The sequence below is a fragment of the Anoplopoma fimbria genome, chromosome 14, assembly GCF_027596085.1.
Source record: "Anoplopoma fimbria isolate UVic2021 breed Golden Eagle Sablefish chromosome 14, Afim_UVic_2022, whole genome shotgun sequence".
Classification (NCBI taxonomy): Eukaryota; Metazoa; Chordata; class Actinopteri; order Perciformes; family Anoplopomatidae; genus Anoplopoma; species Anoplopoma fimbria.
This window is the reverse complement of record NC_072462.1, coordinates 4,073,974-4,100,597: the sequence shown is the minus strand read 5'-3', so window position 1 is coordinate 4,100,597 and position 26,624 is coordinate 4,073,974. Positions and strand designations below refer to the sequence as shown.

The following is a 26,624-nucleotide window of genomic DNA, read 5'->3' as shown; positions in this document are numbered from 1 at the left end:
TTATTATATTTAATATTATTATATTATATGGTCTGGCGTGTTTTCTACGTTCATCATTCTTCTGTTTCAATCAATTTCTTTATTTTATTTATTTCTTATCCACTCAGCCCGCGGGAGTGCAGGAGTTTACGAGGTTGACCTGAAGGCAGCATTCGGTCCATGCTGGTTCGTCCTCCGCCACGTGTGGCGCTGCTTCGCTCCCCCCGAGAAAAGTCTCCATTTCTACGGGAAGAAACGCAGCGCTGTGGCCGAGTGGAGGTGGAGTCTCTGCATGGGGAGGGAGAAGAAAGAAAGGGGAGAGGAGCAGAAACGGGGAAAGGCAGATAGAAGAGAAACTGGGGGAGGACTGTGGATGATTTTCGCCATAAAAGTTGCATTACAACCAATTTGCGAGTTGCGGGCGAAGAGGAATAAAACAAGATGATAACCCCCTACTTCCTAGAGAATTTCTGGGTAGGTGGTGCTTTTTATTCACGCTGTTTACACCGGTGTTATTCATTATTGCTGTGTTGTTGTGTTCCCTGGCTGACATGAACATGGCAGGCAGGGAATCAAGTGTTATTCATGTCCGGTACGGCCACACTCCCACCCCAACCATCGTTCATTTTTCCTCGGCGATTATTATCTTGCCACCCCCGGGGGGGTTTGGGCCTCTGAACCCATCTAACTTGAATCCCTCACAGGGTCAGCCCCCGCTCTCCGCTGATTGGCTCTCCCGGGCTTCCTTGGAATGTTGATGGTCACTTCCTCGAATGCCATTGGACGCTGCGGCTGTCAGTCATTTTTCTTCCCTAACAAAGTTTCAGTGAGAGGCCAGATGTTTAGTAAGTTAGAGAACAGCTTTTTAAACACCCCACTCTCTTATTGCTGTGTATATTTAGCTCATATTTGTACACAGTTTGAGCTGTACTGCGTGTACTACTATTACACTGTGTACTATGTTGTGTATTTACTAATGAAAGGTCATTTCTCTTCCGTTTTGACGTGGCCATGGCAGTAAAAGCCCTTCTCCTTCACTGTTATATTCATTTTATCCTGTTTTCAAGTTCCTTTTTTTTCTTTATATTATTTATTTTTGCAAAACACTAAACCCATGCATGCTGTTATTAAAAGTTTAGATAAACTATAGTGTCATAAAGGCATAAAAGTCATGCATTGTTGCAAGTTTGAGTCATGTTTATGATGTTTTTACTCTTATATTGGGTCATCTAAACTGTTATAAATACTTCTCTTTTGCACAGCAGCCATAGGTAAATGTCATGACTGAATATGGAAAATCTTTGCAATTATTGTTATTGCTCTGCTCTGTTATTCTATGATCATTGGTCCTTACAGCTCTGAGTAATGTAGTGCTTTGATCATATTTCTTGGTGCCATAATATATATATTTCACATGTGTATTGTGTAAGATATTGCAATATTGTCAAATAGCAATCATTCATATCACATCCCTGTCTTCCCTCAGGTGGGAAACACATCTCTGGGGTTTTATCCTCACTTGACCTCAGCTCCTAAATAATCTCCTGCATACAAGGCTGATAAAACAAAACTTTGTTACATAAAAAATTACATTAAAGCAAAAGTCATTTAGAAAGTACAGTGCTGTCAACCCCCAAAAGCCAGTTCTTTTTTTCTAAAAGGAGACTCCATCATTAACTAAATGTTAAAGAGGCGAGCCCAGACACTCTTGATTCTTCAATCTGGCCTTTGTGCCCTGCGGTGGGACACAAGAGAATCCAGTGATGGTGAAGATCAGCTGTGTGTTTAACATGCAGGACACACACACACTTTGCATTAGAGGATGCATCCTTTTTGCTTTGCCTTGACTACAAATCATCACCACAAGCAAACACACACACACACACACACACACACACATATTAGGCTTCACTTTTGCACAGAATGCCGCAGTAGACACCTGTCTCTAATCTGTCTCCTCTAACTCTGGAGTCTCTGTACAGGCATCTCTGTAGTATGTTATCCTGGCATGAATCTCTGAGGTAGACAACATCTCTCCTCAGCTGAATAAAATAGTTCTGTAGGATTTGGCAGCCAGACACATGGTGCCGCCATGTCGTCTGTCTATCTGTCAACTCAAGCTACAACACTTGATTGGTCACTGGCTGCAACATTTCCTCTCACAAGGTTTATTTGCAATCGTCAAATGTCCATTTCCCCTTTTTTTTTCTGTCTGTGCAATGTGCATATGTAAGCTAGTTCACTGTGGCCTGTTAATGAAAGTTTGAATGTGTGACCCTCCCCACATGTGCTGAAATGTGCATCAGTTAGTTTTCTGTAAGAGAGCTTTTATTCTTTTATGTCACATTTTCAATATTAAGCCGACATATTCCTGCATAGCCTCTTAATTACTCAAAATATAAAGTGACAAAAAAAATGGTATCCGCATTTTCAGTTTTGGCAACCAAAAGCTCATGTCTGCGATGAGCTTATGTTTCATGTCGAGTCCGTTAGCCTTCAGCAAATCATGGGAAAATAAGATGGCAGCGTGATAAGCAAACAGTGTTGATACAGCCAACAGCCCCGGGATGGCCTTCTTCTCCCTGCTGTTTGTATTGTATTGTATGTGTGTCTGTGTGTGTGTGTGTGTGTGTGTGTGTGTGTGTGTGGTCTAATAGGTTCTGTGTGTGTGTGTGTGTGGTCTAATAGGTTCTCACACATTTCCACTGTGTTTTCACAGTCACACTCCCACAAGTTATTGTTGTGACATGCAAAGTGTCGCAATAACACAGCGAAGACTGAAGTAAGAAGAAGAGACGGACGATGGTGACGCATGTCCTTTCAGCGTATACTACCATATATATATTTCTCTCCATCTTTGTTTCTTTTAGAAGAAGGTCTTGTTGAGGTTTAAAGTAGGATTTAGTTGTGAGATTACATCCCCCTTTAGGGTGAAAGGGTTTTGGTCAACATTGACTTTTGTTTTTGCTTGAAACAGAAATCTTGTGTTGTTGATTTAACTGTTTTTGTGTGTCATAAACTCCCACATGTCCGGCGTGTTTAGAGGAGGTTAAACCGGTCATAAGTCACCTGTTCTGGGTTTTTATCCCGTAGCCAAGCACTTGATGTCACATCCCTGACCGTAAGTAGCGGTCAAGTTCCCCTACGTTTCTGTTAATGCCGCTAACAAAGCCCAGCTTTAGCAGCACTCCCAGACCTCTTAGGTCACATGACCGAGGACAGACGCTGTGATGTCATCCTGCCGTCTACCCTTCTCTGTGCTCCTGGGTCTCCGGGCCATCGTTAACAGTCCGTCTGGAGGGAGGAAGGCTTGTCTTAGCGTCTCTTAAAGCAGTCACACTTCTTTCCACTGCTTCTACCTGAACACACAGGAGACGTGATCCCTCCTGGTTATTGTTTCCTGATGAGCCCAGTTGTTAGTGGAAATTTATCGACCAAGGCTTCCCAAAGCACACTTAGGCTTCCCGTGATACATTTTGCACCATTATGTGATGAATGCACATACTATGTACTCTACAGCGGAAACTTTAATAACCACGACAAATACTTTCTTTGTTAGCTATCCTCATAAATGAGGAGAAGTGTGTTTATTTGTAAAGTAGTTCCACTTTGCAGCCTTCATACAGATAACATGATATAGTTCTTCCTTTACTAAGAAGTAATAAATATGTATTTTTATATATATATATATTTATTTATTTATTTTCTACAAAAGCTGAATCCTATTAAGCGTCATTTATATAAGAAATATAAGTAACTGGGCCACCAGTTTGGTTTACGTAGAGCTGAAATGGTTGGCCGCTGAGTCGAATGACGGAGAAATATTTAACTGTTTTAATAATTGGTTTGTTAATTGGTAATAAAAGGAATTTTCAAACACTCATTCCCAAAATGCCTCAGGTCCATCTCATCAATTGTGAGAACTTGCAGCTTTTCTTTGTCTCGTATGATAATGGACTGAATATTTTTAAGGAATCAGACTGTTTGCAGACAAACAAAAAGTAAATTAAAGATGTCATCTTGGACTGTAAGAAATGTAGATTAATTGAATAATTAGGAGTAATAAAGGGCATGTTAATCAATAAGTATAATACTCGTACTGTTCTCAGCATATTGAAGTTAGTGGAGGTTTTGAGAGACTAAATCTTAGTTCACCTCTTTATTGTTGGAAGAAGAAGAAGGCAGTATAATACTTAAAGATGAACAGGACTCTCTCTCCGTGTCACGGGTTGCATTGCTGCCTGTCAGGCATCGAACGCTTGATTCCAAACACACAGGATGTTGGATCTGTTCCTCTACTCTGACAGAGAGAGTGGATTCCTGTCCTCCTCTGCCCGGCAGATGTTACATGATAAACTGCAGCGCTGTGGCTTAGTTTATCTCTCCCGTAAGGTGTTTTTTTCAGATTGAAGATGTCAGCCATGTAACTGTTTCTCATTCTGTGTGTGTGTGTGTGTGTGTTTTACTGGGTAATGACAGTTATTGCTGTGTGTGAAAAACACAATGTATTTTATCTGTGGTGTGTTTACTGGCCATGGCTTCATGGTTTACAGACTTGAGCTGAGCTATTTGGTTATAAAACCTCGTGTGTCTCATACTGTGGTTCTTAAAATAACATGTTGATGTAAGAGTATGTATGCTGGTGAGAAAGCTGGCAAATCTATATAGATATATCTTGAAATGAGACCAGATGGAGTGTCCCTTGGGTTTTTGGTTATTTTAATAATGCATGTTGTGGTCTTTGTTGTGTATTTATGGAGACAAAGACGAGACAGAAGATCAACATGTCAAACATGTCAAACAGGGCTTAATCTGAGGCTTGTTTTCATTGTGAATGAATTGTTTGTTCCTTGAAAACGTCAGAAGACAACATTGTAAAAACATTCAGGTCTACTATCACATAAGTCAAAGACAAGGCAGAACCAGGGAACATTTTGTGCTTTTGCTTGAAAAGTGATTAAATGTTTTATTGATTATCAACATAGTCTTTTGATCAACTAATGGATTAATAGACTATTCATTAAAACTAGTAGTAAGACTGTAGCAGTGTGCTATGTGTTCATGGTGGCTGATTAATATAGTTCTTTTTCCGAAACGACTACCATAACGTGCTAATATTGGTCATGAACGTGAATAGGCACTATTAGTATTTAAAGGGTTAATTTGACATTCCACACTGAAAACAAAAGTACATATTTTTCCTCTTACTTGTTGTGCTATTTAGCAATCTATATAGTTTTAGCTGTGACCTAGTTTTGGAGACATGGCCATGGAGGTGTCAGCCTTCTCTCTGGTGCATTGGGACTATATGACACCCGACTTGCGGTGTCTCTTTCCAGAAATCATGACGTGGTTACTGAAGATAATCCACAGACCTTTGTTTTGACTGTAATTCCTGACATAGTTTCATGAACTGTCCCTTTTAAATAGTCTTCATAGAGGAGGTGGAAGAACCCAGAGTCCAATCTCTATTCCACGAAGTGCTTGTTTGCCTAATAATTAAAACTCCAGTTTAGAGTTCCATGAACCCTGAACACACCAGTTCCAGTCTATACATCACTGCATAAGCTGTATTGTAATGTATTACTGCTGCTTTTTTCCACTGAAGCTCTCCTTCTCCGTGCTCATGAGTGAAACCACTCATCCAAGAAAAAAGCATTAGTGCACGTTCAGCCATGACGTGAGCCGTCTGGTTGCCTGGCTATTACCCTACGTCTGTTTTTTTTTAATCCTTTTTTTATTTGTCCACCTAAAGCACACAAAGGCGCTCAGTCCCTCTGCAGTCAGTGCAGTGCAGCCGACACAGCAGCCGGGATCCAAGTTCATGTTGGGATCTGTTTCTGTCAGCGATAATATTGGCACAGACACACTTTTTTTTTTTTTTTTTTTTTTTTTTTTTTTTTTTTTTTTTTTTTTATTCTGGACGCCGTCTCAGCTGCAGACTGTGCTTTCTGCTCAAACAAACCGTGATTGACACGTGTGCTGACCTCTCGGCATGTCGTCCTCCCTTTTAGGGTGGAGCAGGGAGTTTCAAAAAACAAAACAAACACTCTCCATCTAAATCCAAGCATAATGAGTACTTCTGAAGTTCACAATGTGTGTTTGGAATATCAAACAGCCGGCACGCAGGCTTTCATCAATGAGTGTCCAGAAGAGGACATTGAGAAAAGCGTGCGTCACGCCGGTATCACTTCTCCTCCCCGCCGCCGCCGCCGCCGCCCATGTAGATGAAGATGTAGAAACTAAACCAGCTAGTGGACCAACTCGAGATTTGTTAGAAATCTCAGGTCTTGTTTCAAGGAGACGTCTTTATATTCTCGCCCTTAGCTTTGTAGGATTCAGTTGCAGTATTGTTACCTGCTGAAAAGTCCTAAAAAACGCCCTGAGCGGCTTCCTGTGTTTGTTGTTATTTTTTCTTTTGTATTCATTGATATCACATTCCACACGAGCTGCACAGTCCTAGCTCAGAATGGACTCTTCCTGTTCTGTGTGTGTTTTTCGCCCTCTTTTGTCACTCGCCCTGTTGTGTCGACTGATTGGCCAATAAGTCAATGAGTGTCCTACTTTATATTTCTCGTAGTTCAGAGCAGCGTAGGTGTCATGTAAAGGGTTTATTGTTATGGTCTGTGTCTCACCTTCTTGCCTTGACATCTAAAGCGTTCTGTAGTGTGCATGTCATGCTGGTAACGTCTAAACGTTTGTTATCTCGTTGCAACAGGAAGTACATCTCCGTGGTCTGAACTGTAGCCTGGAGAGAGACGCTCTCCTTTCTATAATGTCTGTTTGCTCTGTAAATAAAGAGCTCTCCTCTTGAGCTTCACTTTGACACACAAACATCCTGACCTTTTGGAAAAACAAGGATTTGTTAAAGCTGCGCTGATGCTGTAGAACGTAGGCCAAACTGCTGACACAGGATCGCTCCAGGAACAAGGAAGTGTCCGTGTCAGTCTCGGGGTTGAGGTGAAACAAAGTTGGGCCTGCAGATCTAGACAAGAATGAGGATGAACGGCGGTGTTATCGCGATGCCTTCTGGCCGCTTTTTAGTGAAAGTATGAGTTTCCTTATTCGTCTTTTTTTGGGTGGAGCGATTGCGTCAGTCCTCTGCATGCTAATGAGCACAATTTCTGATAGTTATCCTAACTAGGTCTCTCAAACTATCACAATCAAAACCATTGATTGAGTGTCTTTCATTGTAATCTCTTTGACAGTAGCTCAGTCTGTTCTCTCAGCTAATCTGTGAACTTCCTAGCTTCAAGCCATGATTTGTTTGTTTTCCTCCCTCACTGAAGAAACCGCCTCATGGAGGCCGATGAGGAAGTGAAACGTCTTCTTCTTCTTCTTCTTCTTCTTCTTCTTCTTCTTCTTCTTCTTCTTCTTCTTCTTCTTCTTCTTCTTCTTCTTCTTCTTCTTCTTCTTCTTCTTCTTCTCAGAAGTGACAAGAAGGCGTCTCTGAGTTGAAGGTGTGTCGAGACTAATGTGTTTAAAAAGTGTCCAGCGTCGGCCACTTATTGCCGCTAAACTTATAGTGGCTCTCACAACCACCATAGCTGACCTGTTAGCTGCTCTGAGGTCAGCACCATCAAATGGATTCGAGCAAAGGCAACATGTCATTCATAAATATAGTTTTTGTCTGATTCTGTGTCTTCATACACTCTACTTTGTGATATCAGTGGTAGAGTTTGATGTCAGACATGTATTGTACAGGATACAGCTCGGCTGATATTGTATATTTAAAGCACATACTTGTACGGATATTTGGGATTTTTTTGAGAAAGAAATTGACAACAATATTTCAGCCAATAGTATATTTGTTTTTTTAATATAAACACATAACATTATCAGTTAGATCCCCTTTGTTTTGTTTTTGTTTTTTTATTTTACAGCTGAAAATATCAATTTGTCATCGCTTTCTAGTGGACAAACTATTTCATGGTGACGCTGTTTCTAAATTTCCTCAAACCCAGTTTTTTGTTCTGCAATTGCTCTCTACTATTGGGTACTATTGGTCTATTTCTAACACAGGAAGAAGGTTACTAATAGAGAGTTCCTCAAGGGATTTTTTGCGATTCACTTTTTGTTTTATTCATTGTGTGTGTGTGTGTGTGTGTGTGTGTGTGTGTGTGTGTGTGTGTGTGTGTGTGTGTGTGTGTGTGTGTGTGTGTGTGTGTGTGTGTGTGTGTGTGTGTGTGTGTGTGTGTGTGTGTGTGGTTTACCATTCAAACCATTGTTTAGTATTGAAATAATCAGTATAAAAATCTGTATCATCATTAGTAGTAGTAACAGGGTGTCACAACATTCTCTCACACATAAACCCATAATCCTCATTCATATAAATGATTCAGAGGTACCGGCATTTTGTAAGAGCATCAGTGCGACAGGACTCCAGTTACCTATCGGCATGGTTACGGCAACACAGACGGACCTCTTATCTCTCATATCGTATGCTCGACGCTGAGACCAGTCCGCCGCGGTTATTAATATCCGTTCCTCTCAAGCATGGCTAAGATGGGTATGGTTGACCAGCGGCTGCTTCAGGTGCAGCTGGGAGCTATGCAGACGATGAGGATGCTGCTGGTAGAGAAAGCCTTCACGGTATTTGTCCCATCAGAAACCTGCCGTCTGGGTTTTTGTTTGTTTGTTCCACTCGGTGCTTCCTCCTCTGACTGATCTGTCTGCATCCTCTTTTTTTTTTGTTTGTCTCTGAATTGCAGGGTGACAAAAACAATGGCTTCGATGTGCTCTACCATAACATGAAGCATGGCCAGATTTCCTCCAAGGAGCTGACAGACTTCATCAGAGAAAGGTAAAGGTCTGATATTATTCTGAAGATGCGCCATTTCCACATAGTCAACATGTTAATTAGTGCAAACAAAGCCAGGTCTCTGCTTCCTCTGTACGTGTCTGACCTGTTTTGTGGTTTCGTGGTGTTTGAGTGTTCTTCAGAGTTGGCACAGGGAGTTCCTCTTATTGTTCCTGTAGTAAGAAACACCCAAGTACTTATCTGAGACTGCGACTAAAATCCACCGTGACATTTCCTGATTGCTACAGACCATATTTGTTTCATCTAACCAAGGCTGCGACTAACTATGATTTCATCTATTAAGGGTTTAGTTTATGAAACGCCCCCAAACTGAATGATGTTAAGTTCGCTATCAATAAGGCTAGAGTTTGATACCAGGACCGATGCCAGTATCCTTAAAGCGGTCATTCCTACCAACCCACAGGAGATTTTGTTTGGGTTGGCAAACAAGTTTGCACAATGTCTCCCGTAGTCTTTTGTTTAAGGTTTGTATCTGCAGTTCACATTAGGAAAGCTGAATGTTTGTATTCTTCTGATAATTGTAGCCTATGAAACAGCTACTGTACGTTCTGTTTGTTTAACTGATGAGCCTTATTTATAAAGTATTTAACATGTGTATTTGTTTTCATACGTATATATATGTCTTCCAAATGGCTGGTGTACCTATTTAGGTTAATGGTGATGTGGAAATGGCAGTAAGAAATGGTCAGGAACGTTCAATTCAATACAAATTTGCTCTTATCACGATTTATAGATGAGGCAAATTTCTTATTTTATTTTTTTAAATGGGTTCCCAGAAAAAAAGTTCACAAACACTACCTTAAAGTGATACTGATACCATAACAGTACTTCACCTGATACCTCTTGGTTTTCATTCAGTGGAGTTAAACGCCACCACCACTATCGGTTGTTATCAGGCGCCACACGTGTGTAGTAGAACCATGCTTTTAAACATTTCCGTGGCATCTCGGCACGTTGAATACACCACACGTGACTTCACCACACTATGGGTTGTGGCTGCCGTTGTAGTGATGGGCCAATCACACGTTGTGTTGAAATGAAGAACACTTGCAGTGATTGGTTACGAGAAAAAAAACATACAAATAGTCATTTATTTTCTAGATCCAGGTACAAAAAAGGATATAGTGCAGGTATCATTTGACTTGAGAAGGTTCGATACTACTTGATACGGGTTATTCCGGTTGATACCTTAAAGGTTTAACTAGTTGCCAATTTTTGAATTAATCGGCTTATTATTTCAGCTCTAGCTCTAACATCAAGATGAATATCTTTTGAGGAGGGTCTCCATATTCATCGGAAGGACAAACAGTAGATTTAGTCAATAAGTACAACACTGTGACTAAAGGTAGATGAGTGTGAATGTTATGCAAACTCTATCTTTTTTTTTTTTGAAAGAAGCTTAAACCTGCAACCCTGCATTGTGTTACACACCGTCAGTGTTTGCCGCTTGATAATACCATAATAATAGTCTCTTTTCAAATTCTTCCCAACTCCATAAAGATTAGCTCCACTGTGTCAGAGGTGTGTGTTTATAACCTGCCACATGATAGACGGTCTACCACTGGAATTCAGGACGCATTCCTCTGCACAGCCACTCCGTCACTCAGACACTCAGACACAACACTGTGATCAACTGTGTTCATTCAACGATGTTTGGAAAGTCCTAATAATAATGAACAATGACAATTCAAAGGTTATTTAACGTCAACATTGTGGCTTATGTCACTGTTTAAACACTCATTTTGTTGTAATGAATAATCTTTTAGCTTTTCAGTTTGCTTAAATATTAACAATCGTTGACGTCTGCAGGAGTGTGGTTTGTTTATACTATACAAATGAATCAGTAATTCATTCATGAAGGAGACAGATACATTTATTGAGTTGTTCCATTATTTCTGATATTGCTTAGAGGTTTCATGTTATTCTAATTCACACAGGCTGGTTTGGTTTTTAAAGTTCATGGCCAAAGGGCAGTTTTTCCTAAACTGCACTTTGGCTCCCTCTGGTGGAGAAAGAAGCTCTGTGCACTGCGTTAATCTGCTCCCAGTATCCATGACAGTCTGTCATCCAGGGCCTCTTCTACCAAAAGCATTTATAGGCTAAAACAATATCAGCATCTCCCAGAGACAAACACACATCCATGAAATCTCTTGTAGGTGCTTTGTCGTAGATATTTGCACGGAAATGAAAAATACCAGCAGGCTGCTGTTTCATTCTCAGTTCTTCTTTTATTCTAAATTGACATAACTTGACAACCTTAAAACCACAAATGACTTTCTCCAGTTAAAAAAAATTGACCAGAAGAAGACTAAAAATAATCTTAACTTCACGGCTCACACACACACACACACACACACACACACACACACACACACACACACACACACACACACACACACACACACACACACACACACATACTTTTACCTCACATAGCGTGTCCCAAATCCAGACTACAAACCAACTCTATTCTGTTTGTTCTACACACTGATCATCAAAGAACACCATTGTAGCCGATAGTATACAAAACAAACAACATTTGCATGTAAATTACAGGAAATGATACAATACATGCAACCTCAGACGTCAATCAAGCTGCAACTTTGGACTCTCACTGCCTATTAAACTTTGCAAAGAGACAGTCAATTGTGATTAAAAATATTTAATACTTATTTGTTTTGCCATTAAAGGTCTTTTTTGAGCTGTCTCAGCAACAATCACAGTTAATTAAAATTTCTCCAGCAACCCACTAAAGAAGTCGTCGTATTATACTGTTTTTAATTGATTTATATATTCTATATTTAGTCACTATTCTCATGTGAGCACACAACATACATGTACCTGAAAATCTGTACATGTATGCACCTGTGTGTGTTTATGATGGATGTGTGTCTCTGACTGTGTGTGTGTGTGTGTGTGTGTGTGTGTGTGTGTGTGTGTGTGTGTGTGTGTGTGTGTGTGTGTGTGTGTGTGTGTGTGTGTGTGTGGTGTGTGTGTGATGTGTGTGAGTGAGTGCACGTTTGTCCTGTTTCCCCCTGGTTGACCTTGCTCCTGTGACATCACCGCAGAGAAAGGCTGGCTAAATGACTCATGCATAATTCAGACTTCCACTACAACACTGCTGCATGTTTCATTGTTTCATTTTTTACTCTCCCTTTTGCTACAGAACAAGAATAAGAAGGGAAATTGAGAAAAACAGGGGATTCAAACAGTACAGCGCTCATACTCTTGTCAGCTTGGACGTGTGGCTTATGAACAAATCACAAACCAAACCACACACAGAGCATGTGGTCAAACATTTATGTTGCAAGTTCTGAGTGGGTGTTTTTGGCTGGAGATCTTCATTTGCCCTATTTGAGACATAACCTAGTTGCAAAACACTTTGGAAAAACTTTGTCATACTATAAATAGTTTATGTCATTGTTGACATGTGATGCTGTTAACTTGAAGGGCTGTCTGTGATCATATATATCATATATATAAGTGTGTATTTTTGCTCTTTCCTAGGAGTACTATAGAAGAAGCCTATGCCAGGTCCATGACAAAACTTGCCAAGTCAGCTGGCAACTTCTCTCAGCTCGGGTGAGTGTAAACAGCTTTTTCTCGTTTTCTATGAATGAATGAATGTGAGAGGGTGCTGCCCGCGTACTGGTCTCTGAAGTGTGGTCTTTTTTACGCCAGGACTTTTGCTCCGGTGTGGGATGTGTTCAAGACCTCAACGGAGAAGCTGGCCAGCTGTCACATGGAGCTGGTGAGGAAGCTCCAGGAACTTATAAAAGAGGTGCAGAAGTACGTGGAGGAGCAGGCCAAAGCACACAAAAAGGTACGGAGACAGAGGATCAAATGTTTAATGATGTCGTAACACAAGCAGACGAGCAAAAGAGCGTTTTCAAAATAAAATACAGAGTCAAACTGAAAGAAATATGTATTTAAATCAGATTGATGGAACAATAAGATGTAAACAAGTCTGAGGCAGGATTAATTATGGTTTTGGTATGGGATAATTTTTGACAACTTGGTGCTACACACACATTTTGATCAGTACCAAAACAATATACTCCAATCTGTCACTCATTCCCATGAACTACCAATTATCACGAGTAGTTTGCTGCTCCAGTGTTGCCACAAGTAAAAAATAAAACATGTACATATAGAGCTTTTCTCACCGCTTTGTTGTTTTACACTCTAGTTATACAGTCCCTGACAAAAGTCTTGTCGCTTGGGTACAAGTTGACCTTAAGTGCCCCTCAAATATATTTGTAATCAATTTTTTTTTACAAGAAATGGCTAATTTCAATCCCAACAGCTTTTGAAATAATGTTTTGGTGCCAAACGAAACTGCTGAAAAGCATTCTAACGTTCACAGCTTGGTAAAGCCCACTGAGTCAGTTTTTGCAAAGACAAAAGTCTCATATGATGCACCCAATCCTAGATTACAGCCTCACCTGTGATCAATAATTGATCAATCAATTAGTGGGTGTGTATAAAAAGAACCCCAGCACACCAGACCTTCACATCAACTGCAACTTGACCTCTGACAACATGCCTAAGATTCACCCTGAGACCAAAGCGTTGATTATCAAGAGGCTGAAGACCAGATCCACTGCTGAGGTGGCTGACACCTTCAATGTGTCTCAGCGTCAAGTACAAAGAATAAGAAAAAGATTTGAAGAGACTGGAGATGTTTTTGACAAGCCCAGGTCCGGCAGACCCCGCAAGACAACTGCTCGGGAGGACCGTTTGTTGGCTCGAAAATCCAAGGCCAGCCCCTTTTCCACTGCAGCAGAGCTCCACCAGGCCTGGTCACCTCAAGTCCCCGTGTCAACCAGGACAGTTTGTAGAATTCTGTCTCGAAATGGCCTCCATGGTCGAATCAGTGCCCAGAAACCAGCACTAAACAAAAGGCAATTAAAAAACGTGTGGCATTTGCCAAGGCCCATAGCCTGCTAAAAGGATGGACGCTGGAAAAGTGGCAGAAGGTGGATTTCTCAGATGAATCTTCGGTTGAATTACATCACAGCCGCCGCAAATATTGCAGGAGACCTACTGGAGCCCGCATGGATCCGAGATTCACCCAGAAAACAGTTAAGTTTGGTGGCGGAAAAATCATGGTCTGGGGTTACATCCAGTATGGGGGTGTGCGAGAGATTTGCAGGGTGGAAGGCAATATCAATAGCCTAAAATATCAAGAAGTATTAGCTACCTCTTACATTCCCAACCATACAAGGGGTCAAATTTTGCAGCAGGATGGTGCTCCATCGCATACTTCCATCTCTACATCAAAGTTCCTCAAGGCGAAGAAGATCAAGGTGCTCCAGGACTGGCCAGCCCAGTCACCAGACATGAACATCATTGAGCATGTCTGGGGTAGAATGAAAGAGGAAGCATGGAAGACCAAACCAAAGAATCTTGATGAACTCTGGGAGGCATGTAAGACTGCTTTCTTTGCTATTCCTGATGACTTCATCAATAAATTGTATGAATCATTGTCGAACCGCATGGATGCAGTCCTTCAAGCTCATGGAAGTCATACAAGATATTAAATATGGATCTCACAGCACCACTACTTAATTCACTGATGTTATGCAACATATTTTTGTATTTGAAGTAAATTATTTGTTCAATTTTCACATTACTCTCTGTAGGCGACAAAACTTTTGTCTTGCCAAAATCTGACCTTTCTGTGTTCATTAAATGATCAATCTTTCTTCAGTGAAGCAAATTTATTTTAGTATATTAAACATAATTTGGGAGGGTTTTAGCTTTCATATGAGCCATTTCTAAAACCAACGGATAAATTAAAAGTCAGGTTATAAGCTGTTGTTTCTACAAAATGGATAAGTGACAAGACTTTTGTCAGGGACTGTAGTCCCTGTGTGAAAGATGTTGGAAAAGGAAATTGTTTAATAGTTGATTCCATCCTGAGAAAACGTAGCATGCGGTGTTGTTCTCTTTTTTGACACTTCCCTCGTCTCTCTCTCTCTCTCTGCTGAGACACCATCAGCTCATATCTCATGCATGAAGCCACAGAACACAAAGTAAAAGAGGAGCTTGGATTCAGCTGGAGCTGTGTTTGTGCTTTCAGCGTTACAAAAAGGCTGTCACAGTGTCTCCCCGTCACTTCCCTTCACTCCCTCTTCCTCCCCGCTCTGTGTCTCTTGGCTAGCTCGCAGACACAGTGGACGCTGTAGTGAAGTGGTGTGAATAACACTAAGTAAACACCCGCCTCGGAGTGGGCGCTCAGGCTGTGTACATAATTTCCTTTTTGCTTTCTCCACTGACGTTAAATGTGTTAAAATGAGGAACAAAGAGGGTTGAGAGACGATGATGAGTAAAACAAACGACCAAGAATACTGTGAGGCCGCTGTCTTTACCCCTCCATTATATTTCTCTTTTTTTTTGTCCTTTAAGAAGGAGAGATAAGATACAATAAGATAAGATAGAACTTTATTATGAATGTAAATCTTGTGCCAGAGGTTCAGAAGAATAAGAAAAAACAATAGAGTAGAGATATAAACATATATGAATAAAAGATGAATAAGTATTAAATGTACAAGAACAAAAATATAATATGTATTAGAAGTAATACTAACACTTTTGCCTCATAGAAACTAAAATATGACATTTATATTGTGCATGATATGAAGAGTAATACGATTGGCAATGATATCAAAAAGTAATATTGCACAATGGTGGAAAAGTAATAATGCACTCGATATGGATGTTATTGTTCTCAGATGGAGCCAATGTGGTCTATTAAGAAGAAATCAAGAGTCTTGTGCTTTTTATTAACAGCCACTATATAACTTTTACAGTTTCCTCATGTGCAACAGTTCAGTGTCACATGAAAATAATGAAACCGAGAGGCTGCAGTAGTGTTTAATAAGAGCAATAAAGGACCTCCGTCTAGACTGACATTGTGTCTGTTATTTCATCATTAAGTCATAATGAATTAGGGGATTACAGGACATGTGTTTATGTCAAACTACACAAGAATCAGCTCCAATAAGTGAAAGTTGCATGTATTGTTCAGCGGAGTAACTGTACCCGACGTGTGTGTGTGTGTGTGTGCGTGTGCGTGTGCGTGTGTGTGTGTGTGTGTGTGTGTGGTCAGACAAAAGAAGAGGTGGCGTCCACGCTGGATGCCGTGCAGAACATCCAGACCACCTCTCAGGCTCTGCAGAAGTCCAAGGAGATCTACAACGCCAAAACTGTGGAGCAGGAGCGCCTCCGCAAAGAGGGGGCCACCCAGAGAGACGTGGACAAGGTGGGAGGTCACGCACACACACACACACACACACAGCCACATAGTCATGGTACGGTAATAAGGCATGATGAAGTGCCGTAACACTCAAAGTCTATACAGAAACTTTAACCCCCAAAAGCTTCTTAGCCTTCAGATGTTGGAGTGGAGCTCGGTTTTCTTTTTTTCTCCAATCTGTCAGTTGATCCGGGGGGGAAAACAAAGCGCCAGTGTGTGTGTGTGTGTGTGTGTGTATAGTATAGTATGGTGCATAAACTGATGAGAGCCATTTGTCTTGTCTGTTTGTGTTTTGCAGGCTGGAGTGAAAGCCAAAAAAGCCACAGAGACCTACAAGTCCTACGTGGAGAAATACGCCGCCGCCAAGTCAGAGTTTGAGCAGAAGATGGCAGAAACTGCACAGGTAATATATGATGACTGATGTGCTTTAATGAAACACGTGTGCACAAACTCTCTCTAGTGTCTCTGTGGGGTGCAACACTTTCATTGTGTAATCTGTCAGCCCTCTGTGTGTGTGCGTGTGCGTGTGTGCGTGTGTGTGTGCGCCCTGCATCATCTCCAGATTGTGTTTTTTCCCCTCTGTAACAGAATTGTTGTGGAAAGCCCTGATTGGATCCATCTGAAGGGGCTGATTAGATAAACTCCAAATTAAAATCAGATGAGCAGAATCTTGGCCTCCATATCCTCCCGCGCCGCAGCAGCTCCGCCACCAGAAATGGTTCCAGTTAGCTCGGCGTTTGTTTTCATTTCCCCACCCCATCCACAAAGAGAAAGCCGAGTTTCAGCACTGCTTCACAGTCTACGGCTCATCTCAGACGCAGCACATGTGGACATGAGTTCTAAACACTGAAACACATGTGCTCTCTGACATCACCGCGGCTCCTACATGTGTGTTCTCTTTGTCTGAGTGTGTGTGTGTGAGCGTTATGCTAGCCGTACAGTCCCATTTGTGTGCATGTCTCTGTAGTGTAAATGCAGCAGTGAGAGGCTCTTTATCTGTGTTGTCTGTGGGGAGATCTTCCTCTGCATCCTCTCTTTGATCCTCCAGTTTATGATTATTTATACTCCTTCTCCTCGGTTAACCTCAGAAGCCCCGAGTCATACTTAAGTGGAAGTAAACACCAGCTTTTTAAGTTGTGATCTACACCATACTACTGCTCAAAGCCAAAATGAACCTCCGTCAATGTATGTCACAAACAGAATCATTGTGGAGGGAACTGTTTGTGTGTTTGTGTGTTTGTGTGTTTGTGTGTGTGTGTGTGTGTGTGTGTGTGTGTGTGTGTGTGTGTGTGTGTGTGTGTGTGTGTGTGTGTGTGTGTGTGTGTGTGTGTGTGTGTGTGCCACAGACCACCCAAACAGACACACAGGAAGTGACTGAGACAAAATAAGGAAGTGGAGTTTCCTGGGCTGCCTTTTTGTCCCGAACTTATCTTGGTTTTCACGTCTGTTTAATGACCCTTGACATCACGATTGCAGATTTGTTTGCACGCGAACAAATTAGTTTGCATCGCCAACTCTTCGCCCCTTTTTTTCAGAAATTCCAAGACATCGAAGAAAACCACATTCTCCACATGAAGGAGATCATTCAGTCGTACTCGCAGTCCGTGGACGAAACGCACATCCAAATAGGAGAGGTGAGTGTGAACACACACACACACACACACACACACACACACACACACACACACACACACACACACACACACACACACACACATATATGTGCTCGGAAACATTCCTGTGGGTGGAGTAGGTGTCTTGTTGACCTGGGGCTCCGCTCACTGGGTTCACTGTGTGTCACGTCAATTAGTGTCGTCTTTGATCTCGCTAATCGTTTAACTGAGAACCAGGAAATGGTCCATTCAGCCTTTTATGCCGGGCAATTAAAAGCTGATCAAAACTCCCTCTCAGCCGATCTAAAACACCTCCAGAAGTCCAAACACTTGCCAAATAAACTGCGTCTGATAGCTTAAACGTGCTGCACAGGCTTGTTTGTTTCTGGGAGAGTGTGTTTAGGGTTCGAGGAAACGGCACCAAGTTCGATCAGGTCCAACTGTGAAGGCTTTCAAACAACATTCACGACCGTATTAATCAGGATTCAAGGTTAAACAGAGATTTATTTACTCAGCAATCATACTTAGCAGCACCACGCAGAATAAGTCAGGACTAACTACAATCTGCTGCTCTGCTCTCATTCATCTGATGCTGCTATGTTCTGATGCCGCTGTAGTTCTCTCGCCGCCTGCAGAGGGCGCCACAGCTCCACCGAGAGTGTCTCAGAGCAGCCTGCAGCTGGTGCAGCAAATTGGAAGGAATGTGGAGCGACAGGCTACCGCAGGTTATTCCTCCACACGGTTCCTGCTCCTGAGCGGGAGATGGGCAGAGCTGCTGCCTGTTGCTGAGCTAAATTACTACAATGCCTGAAGTGGCCAGTCTTTTTCCAGAGCAGGAAAAACCTGAGCAGACTAAGAAATAGTGATTATGAGATGAATGCTCTTTAAACCGGGTTGTGAGGGACCTTGAATTTAATAATCGCATAAGGGTGATGCAAGAGGGAGGGAGTGACTCCTTTTACTTCTGCAACATTGTGCTTAGTCACTGAGCCCACAGGCGTTCATGCTGACAAAAATCATACATTTGTATGTACTTTGCATTTAAAATATAGAATACAGTGAGTGCAGTTTCAGTTAGACGTTCCCACACACATACACTGAACTGGACGTACAACCTGTATGTGTTATTTGGAGTCCTTTTATTAGTTAGTTCAGTCACAAATGTATCAACTGTGCTCAAATTAGACAAAGTAAGATATCTTTGGCTCTGCAGCATCAAATTAGATCTTTTGTTTTTTTACCTGTACCATGTGAGTCTGACTCTGTTATAGCAGCTAAATGAGTGCAGTACCTTTTTTGAGACAATCGAGATGTCTTAAAATGCTCTTAGAGTTAATTATACTGAATCTACCACTGTTAAAGCTCTTCTTCTTCTTCTTCTTCTTCTTCTTCTTCTTCTTCTTCTTCTTCTTCTTCTTAGTATCTAAGGTAGAAAGTGTTATCAATAACATTACTTGCTAAGAAATAAATGTTTTTCTTATAACATGTAACACATATAACATCAAATATATGTGCGTATATGTGATTGTAATATCTGTTATTGGCCATAGATGGTACCGAGAAGAAATATTATTCCCCACCCCCTTTTAACGTAGCTGGTCAAAAGTCAAAACAAATGGCAGTGTTCTTTGGTGGGAAGTCTGTGAGGGATGATGCATTAGCAGCTTCTACCGACGATCAAAGCGCCTGCAAAGAGGCCTGCTCATCTGGGGAGTGATAGCACGAAGCTCCTCTCTGGCAGGTGAACAGGAAACAAACTCGAGGGCTCCACACGTATCACTTCATCAGAGGAGACACGTCCGTCTACGCTGCCCGCCACGTCCACAACGGAGTCAGCATTGAGGTTGACGGAATTGCTGTCTCAATAGCAGAGTCCAGTGTTGGAGCTGCTGTCAGTCCAGAGGTGTCAAACCACCACAGACACACATAACTGCAGGGTAGTTAAGTGCGGCGCATGAAACTGAAAGCAAAGGGTGTCACTAGAAGAAGTCTTTAGTCACTGAAAGAAGCGATCATGTCGACCTTACAGGTATTTTCAGACGAGGCTCAGCCAGTATCAGATCAGTGGGCATGAAGGATAAAGAGGGTTAGAGAGGATGAGAGGGAGAAAGTGAGCAAAGTGTAAAGAAAAGGAAAAAACTACCATATATAGATGTGTTCAATAGAAAAGAAGTAGCAGAGAGCATTTCAAACTCACACAAGGGCAGGTGTGTCTGTGAGGTTTGCGTGCTGTGTTTGTTTTTGTAAGTGTGTGTGTGTGTGTGTGTGTGTGTGTGTGTGTGTGTGTGTGTGTGTGTGTGTGTGTGTGTGTGTGTGTGTGTGTGTGTGTGTGTGTGTGTGTGTGTGTGTGTGTGTGGTGTGTGTGGATCGTGTGTGTGTGTGTGTGTGTGTGTGTGTGTGTGTGTGTGTGTGTGTGTGTGTGTGTGTGTGTGTGTGTGTGTGTGTGTGTGTGTGTGTGTGTGTGTGTGTGTGTGTGTGTGTGTGTGTGTGTGTGTGTGGCACGCAGGTTGATGACATTACTGCCCTCCGTCAGAGCAGCAGCACCTGACAGATCGCGTGTGCTACTCTGAGCATACTTCCTCGCAACAGCAACCTCCCCCCCACCCCACATTCCCTCCCAACATCCTCTCCTGCCAGGGCACAGAAGGCTAATGCACTCCACCTCGCCACAGGGGCGAGGGTGGAGGGGGTTGGGTGGGTGGGGGCGCAGACACATATTGTATGTGTTTGCGTGTGTGTTTGTTTGATAGCGGAGCCACTCTGCGCTTACAGTATCACGCACATCTAAATGGTTTTGGGTGAGATGGCACAGCAGAGCCGCGGTTCATCATCATCATCATCATCATGCCTATACATCACGTTCACTCCCCCCTCAGTGCACACACAAAGCACACACGCAAAGCTACAAAAGCAAAACAAGCAAACAAACACTATGCTTTTCCTCTTGATACCGCCCAAAGGCGCATCGGGCGGAGCGCGCTGCCAACAACAATGATTCGCCACCGACACAATAGTAAAGTACAGTATGTCTACACAGGCCACTTAAACAATAAATGTTATGAAGATCAACTCAAGGCAAAGCAGCGCTACAGGAAGATATGATAGCAACAGACGCATTTGTCTCCCTGTGTATGTTAAAACAAACACTCAACACGTGACACTAATCTTTACTCGTATGTTATGACATAACCGAAGACAGTTCGAAGTCAACAATTACTCAACACTGAACTGCAATTCTCCCAGCTAAGGATGAGCTTTTTATATATTTAATTGCATCATTTATGAGGAAGAAAATATTCACTAGTGCAGCAAAAAAAAGGTGGATGTGTACAGTTAAGACAAATGCAAGTGGGTGAACTCTTCCTAACAGTCAACACGGTGAAGTGTTTTATACGTCTTCTCGAGTTCAAAGGATTTCTCTTAGTGCAGCTTTAAATTGTCCATTAACACATTATGTAATGTATCTGTTCAAGTTATAATAAACAATTTATTGCCGTTACAAAACTTTTGTTTTATTTCACCTTGGCCAGGGCGGAGAAAATCAAATATCACAATATTTATTTTACCAAATAATGCGATATTTATATAGCGAAATTTTGATAAATAAACATCAGTAATGAGTATATTAAGACAAAATGTCTAAAGGCAGAGAATAGAACAGCTAGAACAGTCTGGTATCTTCAGAAAATAACGTGACTTTACTGTTATGCAGCCTTTAAAGCCATAAAAAGACAACACTTATTTCATATTACAATATCCAAAAGACAATATCTAGTCTAATATCACAATATTCAAATATAATTGATATATTGCCCTATTTTCACCTCTCTAAAATGCCCCAGGTATTCACCAACAAATGAATCATTCTTCTCGTCGAACTCGGAGCATAACAATATTTACTACATGATGTTGCGTCTCTGTTGCTGAGTTTCAAAGTGTCGGCACTGCGATATGTAGTTAATCCCATATGGTTAAACACCTCTGTCAAGTTAGAGGGACGGCAACCACTACATCTTCTGTTTCACTGTGAATGACCCAAAATAAACATTTTCATTAATTCATTGCGGTCAATATAAAAAAGATGAATAAATCGAGCAATTAACTGTGTTCATTCAAAATGAAATGGGTCAAAATATTCACCTGGTTCTGCTGTTTCTTTTTCCCCCATGTGCATTCTCAGACAAATCTCTTAATTTCGTGTTTTTGGTTTTGGATTTTCTAGGTCCACACCGAATTTGTGAGGAACATCGAGAACACCTCAGTGGAGAGCTTAATACACAAACTGGCCGAGAGCAAAGGAACGGGAAAAGAGAGACCAGGTAAGACAAAAGAGTCTGATGTGTTTAATGCTAATAACGCACATTTATCAGGGTTTTGTGGTGTGAGTAAATAAATGAGTGGCGAGGGGATCGGGCCTTGCAGAGAGAGGGGGGAGGAGGGCCGTATGGAGAGGGCCAATTAGAAGTCAGAGAGGGGCCATCAGAGTCAATCATAGTAATCTGCTGTAAAGGTAGGCAGGCTTGGCATTCCAGTTAGCATGTGACACACAGGGGGCTTTGCTGCGCTCGCAGACTAAGCAGGCAGAACCAACCCCTTTTTTTTTTTTTTTTTTTCAGGAGGTCAGAGCTCAACAATGACTCTTGTGTAAACTTTGCCATGCCACAATAATCAAGGGAATACTCCTCAGACCCCTTTGGCCCCCCCCCTCACCTCCCCAAACACACTCACAGCTCATTCATTGATCGTGAGTTACTCCTGCAGCAACAGTCAGAATCTCTGGAGCTTCAATTTTTACAACTTTTTCTGATATTTTTCAGTTTGTATGAATCAAGACGCACAGTTTAAAACCCTCGTAGTAAATATCCAGTTATTTTACTCGTCCCCGTATTTGTGCAACATTACATCAGGCGGTCTTAGACACAAAGGGTTCACCTCTGCTGCGTTTGTGTGTACACAAACGGTGACCCCTGTATCCAGACTGCTGTGTCCGAGGAGTGGTGGCCCTCATTTGTTTGGACAGCAGAATTAATTGAGGCTTAAAAAAAAAAAAAAACGGTCAGAAAAATTCCTCTTTGTATCAAGCTGTTCATTAGGGATTGCGGCCCTGTCAGAAAAATAACCTGTCGCTCTCCTGATGAAATAGCTGAACGGATGGCCGGTCCCAGTGCCTTTAGAGGGAGGGGGGGGAGAGAGGGAGAGGGAGAGAGAGAGAGGTTGAATAAACTTTCTATTGCGGAAACAATCCCAAAGTGACACGCTGCGAGGCGGGGGGTTTCAGAGTGTTCAACGATATCCAGCTGAGCTGTCAACTGGCGGTGGGCCAGACACGCAACCCCCCCCCCCCCCCCCCTCCCACTCCCACTCCCACTGCCATGTGAAGCATATGCAATTTAAAAAAAAAAAAAAGAAAAAACATCCTCCGCTCATGCGTGACTGCATGCTTCCCCTCACAGAGAGTAGAAAGAAAAGAAACATCTTCCCCTGTATAAACAGAGTCGTCTGTCTGTTTGGGAGATGTTTAAACAGCTCCTAATGTCTGCCCACGTTTAGGTAATATTCATGTGTCTGGTGTTTGGACCTTTTTTTTTTTTTTTTTTTTTTTTGTGTGCATAAATATTGTCAGATGCAATCTCAGGGTTTGCTAGCGGCGAAGAGTTCCTGCTCTGCCTGGGTCTTACGTAGATCCATTTGTTAAACATCCCAGAGCAAATAGAGAACGCGATGTGTAATTTTCCAGTAATTTCCCTCCTCTTTTTTTCTGGCTTCTTTTTTTCACTGCCTTTGTTTGACAATACCTCAAACTAATGCATTTAGAGATGATGTCAAATGAGATGATTATGAGGAAAAGATGGGTTCAAAAAATATTCTCACCCGTTTTTTGTCGCCAATATGCTGACGACGACATTACAGACTCTCATCACTGCTTCCTCCCATGACAATTCTGTTTTGATTGGCATTAATCTCTCTGTCTCTCTCTCTCTCTCTCTCTCTCTCTCTCTCTCTCTCTCTCTCTCTCTCTCTCTCTCTCTCACAAACCTTCGTGCTGCCGTTGTGTTTTTTCGCCCGGGCGGTGCAGAGGCCTGATGTTGCACAGTAGAGTAGATCGGTCATTGGTGTACTTCATCCACTCCACTTGGCGTGATGCATTCCTCTCGTGACTCGCCGCTTCCCTGCGCTTCACTCTGCGGCTGCACACGCCAAACAATGCGTCGATTTTTATGCTCGCGACCGGCGTCCTCTGGGGAGGAATGCTACTGTATACATTTTGAGTTAAAATATCATTAGCTTTGTTGTTTTTAGGTCATGGCATGTTAGTGTATCAGAGATATAGCCAGAGGGTCCTGCTCCATCTCTCTCTCTCTCCATCTCTCTCTCTCTCCATCTCATCTTGCAGCTATTAAGCTTTCTAGTTATATCTATCTGGCCTGATGGCAAACACAGACTTCCATGGGTCATGCATTTTAATAAGAAATATTTGTGCAATATATAAGTATAAAATACACTGAAATGTGTATTTAAAGTCACATTTAAACATATGGATTACATGCACTAATGCAGGTATTACACAGGTTGTTTCATCATGTAGCTGAGGCGTCTCTTTCTAAATAGATATTAACATCACACAACACAAACAGCCCAAATGCCCAGATTTCTCTGATTGACGTGCACACTCATTGCTTTCACTGCCTCTGGTTTCCCCCCAGCCGTGTGTGTGTGTGTGTGTGTGTGTGTGTGTGTGTGTGTGTGTGTGTGTGTGTGTGTGTGTGTGTGCGTGTGCGTGTGCATGTGTATGTTAAAGCGTCACCCCCTTTTGAAAAGCCTCCATAAATGTTTCTGGAGGCACACTTGAAGCGTGACAGTCCATTGCAGGGCCTTGGAGGTAAATGTGTATAATGGATGAGCATTCAATTAAGTGTGAACTCTGTTGTTGTTGTTTTTTACTGTTGTCTCATCATTTGAATGATGGATCTGAATACCCGACAGCAATGTTATTATTTGTATTTATTAGGATAAATCGGTTGGTTGTGGTCCAAGTGATATTATGACTGTTGGCTTGAATAGATGCGACAGTTTGTTTGTTTAATATTAATTGAGGTTGCTACGATTATTTCAGTGTTTTTTTATATTTGTGTGTGCTGGATTTAGTTTGTTGGTTCATATATGGTCCGTTCTTTTTCTTCTGTTTCGAGAGAGAAAGAGAGAAAGGCATCTTTCAAGCTTGAGAGCAGTTTTGTCTGCTGGACTTTAAACATTTTCCCGCATTTGATCTCTGACTTCTTTGTCTTATTGTAATAGCGTTTGTATCTTAGCATGTCCTGCGTTGGAGGTTTAATGGCTCCTGTTGGCTTTTATAGAATCGGTTCATGGTCGTGGTGGTTCTTATCTTTGTATATGTGGCTCTGTGAGGAGGACTCTCTTCTTGTAGAGCAGCACCTCCCGTCCCCAGGAGGCAGTGTCACATCTCTGTGAGGGCCACCAGACACACGGTTGACTCCGCTATTGACCCCGTCTGCCCTCTGGGACCAGCCCGGCCCTGTTTGTATACACACTCTGTATGGCACGCCAGACTGCATGTCGTGCATCTGCCAAAGTGTGTGTGTGTGTGTGTGTGTGTGTGTGTGTGTGTGTGTGTGTGTGTGTGTGTGTGTGTGTGTGTGTGTGTGTGTGTGTGTGTGTGTGTGTGTGTGTGTGTGTGTGTGTGTGTGTGTGTGTGTGTGTGTGTGTGTGTGTGTGTGTGTGTGTGAATATTGCGTGATGTACATTCACAGCATTCACAGCAGTGGGTCATTGACCCCTTTCCGTGCCAAATGAACCTAAAAGATTTCTCTTTTTTTGTCTCATTAGGACCCATTGAGTTTGAGGAGTGCAATGCAGCTATTGCTACTGAAGGTAAGTTAAAATTAAACATTTAACAGAAATATTTTGACAAAGCAATATTTAGCAAGTCCAATCCCATATTTTAGATATTGGGATCAAGACCAGATGTATCTTAATTTTTTTATATCTGTTTTTTTTGTAATAAGGTGCCAAACCCAGAAAGAGAAAACCATTTGGCATCCCAGGACGAAGGAAAGACAAGGACACAGACTCCACGTGAGTCAAGACTTCTTAAATCCACCAACACATTATGCAACTTTTTTGCAAGAATTTTTGAACTTTCTCATCATGATGCATTTAAATGTTGTCTTTCAGGGAGTCCACAGAAGTGGAAGCTGCTGTGAGTATAAGTTTCACCCAAATAACCAGTTTTAGCTAAACTTTGAGCTTATATTTCGGCTTTGAGTGTTATATTGATTTCAAACAGGAGGAGGTGGAAAAGATCCTCAGATTCTCATTTCATTCTCTCTCTCTTTCTCTCTCTCTCTCTCTCTCTCTCTCTCTCTCTCTCTCTCTCTCTCTCTCTCTCTCTCTCTGTCCCCTCCCTCCTGTTTGCTTTGTAGATTTGCTCATTCATTCATTCATTCATTTCTCTCTGTCTGTGCTTGTAGAACACTGCCAACGGCGCTCCCCCTGGATACTACGGCGCCATAGACATCCAGAATGCTGTAAGCAAGCTAATACCAACAGACACACACACACACACACACACACACACACACACACACACACACACACACACACACACACACAATACATATTCATATCCAGACCTGTTTTTGTATATCACAATCAGCAAATGCATTTCATAAACATGTAAAAAATATATATATTTTATTTTTTTTCATGTCCTGTATTGCTTTTAATTTATTCTCTAAAGTAGCAAATATTATTTGTGAAAGTTTCTTATCATAATTGTCCAGTACTTTCCTTTTGGTGGTCTGAACAGATCTCCAGAATTTTAGATCCTTTATATACAGAGTTTTCATTTCTACGTAAAACCTTAGAAACAGAATGCCATGAATGTAAAAGCAACTTTCCATCTATTGATAAACTTAACATGACACACACA

At 41.8% G+C, this 26,624-nt stretch overlaps 1 protein-coding gene across 1 annotated transcript in view; it reads left to right on the top strand.

The window, feature by feature from the left end:
• Positions 1–241: 241 nt before the first annotated feature.
• fcho2 (FCH and mu domain containing endocytic adaptor 2) overlaps positions 242–26,624 on the top strand; it is a 44,767-nt gene continuing 18,384 nt past the window's right edge. Inside the window, exons 1-12 of the mRNA XM_054611955.1 lie at positions 242–453; positions 8,691–8,782; positions 12,308–12,382; positions 12,482–12,623; positions 15,915–16,067; positions 16,360–16,464; positions 17,597–17,695; positions 21,897–21,993; positions 25,520–25,564; positions 25,699–25,768; positions 25,868–25,892; positions 26,164–26,220. Coding sequence (XP_054467930.1) covers positions 421–453; positions 8,691–8,782; positions 12,308–12,382; positions 12,482–12,623; positions 15,915–16,067; positions 16,360–16,464; positions 17,597–17,695; positions 21,897–21,993; positions 25,520–25,564; positions 25,699–25,768; positions 25,868–25,892; positions 26,164–26,220 — 993 coding nt within the window. The 5' untranslated portion in view covers positions 242–420. The remainder of the gene's footprint in view (positions 454–8,690; positions 8,783–12,307; positions 12,383–12,481; positions 12,624–15,914; positions 16,068–16,359; positions 16,465–17,596; positions 17,696–21,896; positions 21,994–25,519; positions 25,565–25,698; positions 25,769–25,867; positions 25,893–26,163; positions 26,221–26,624) is intronic.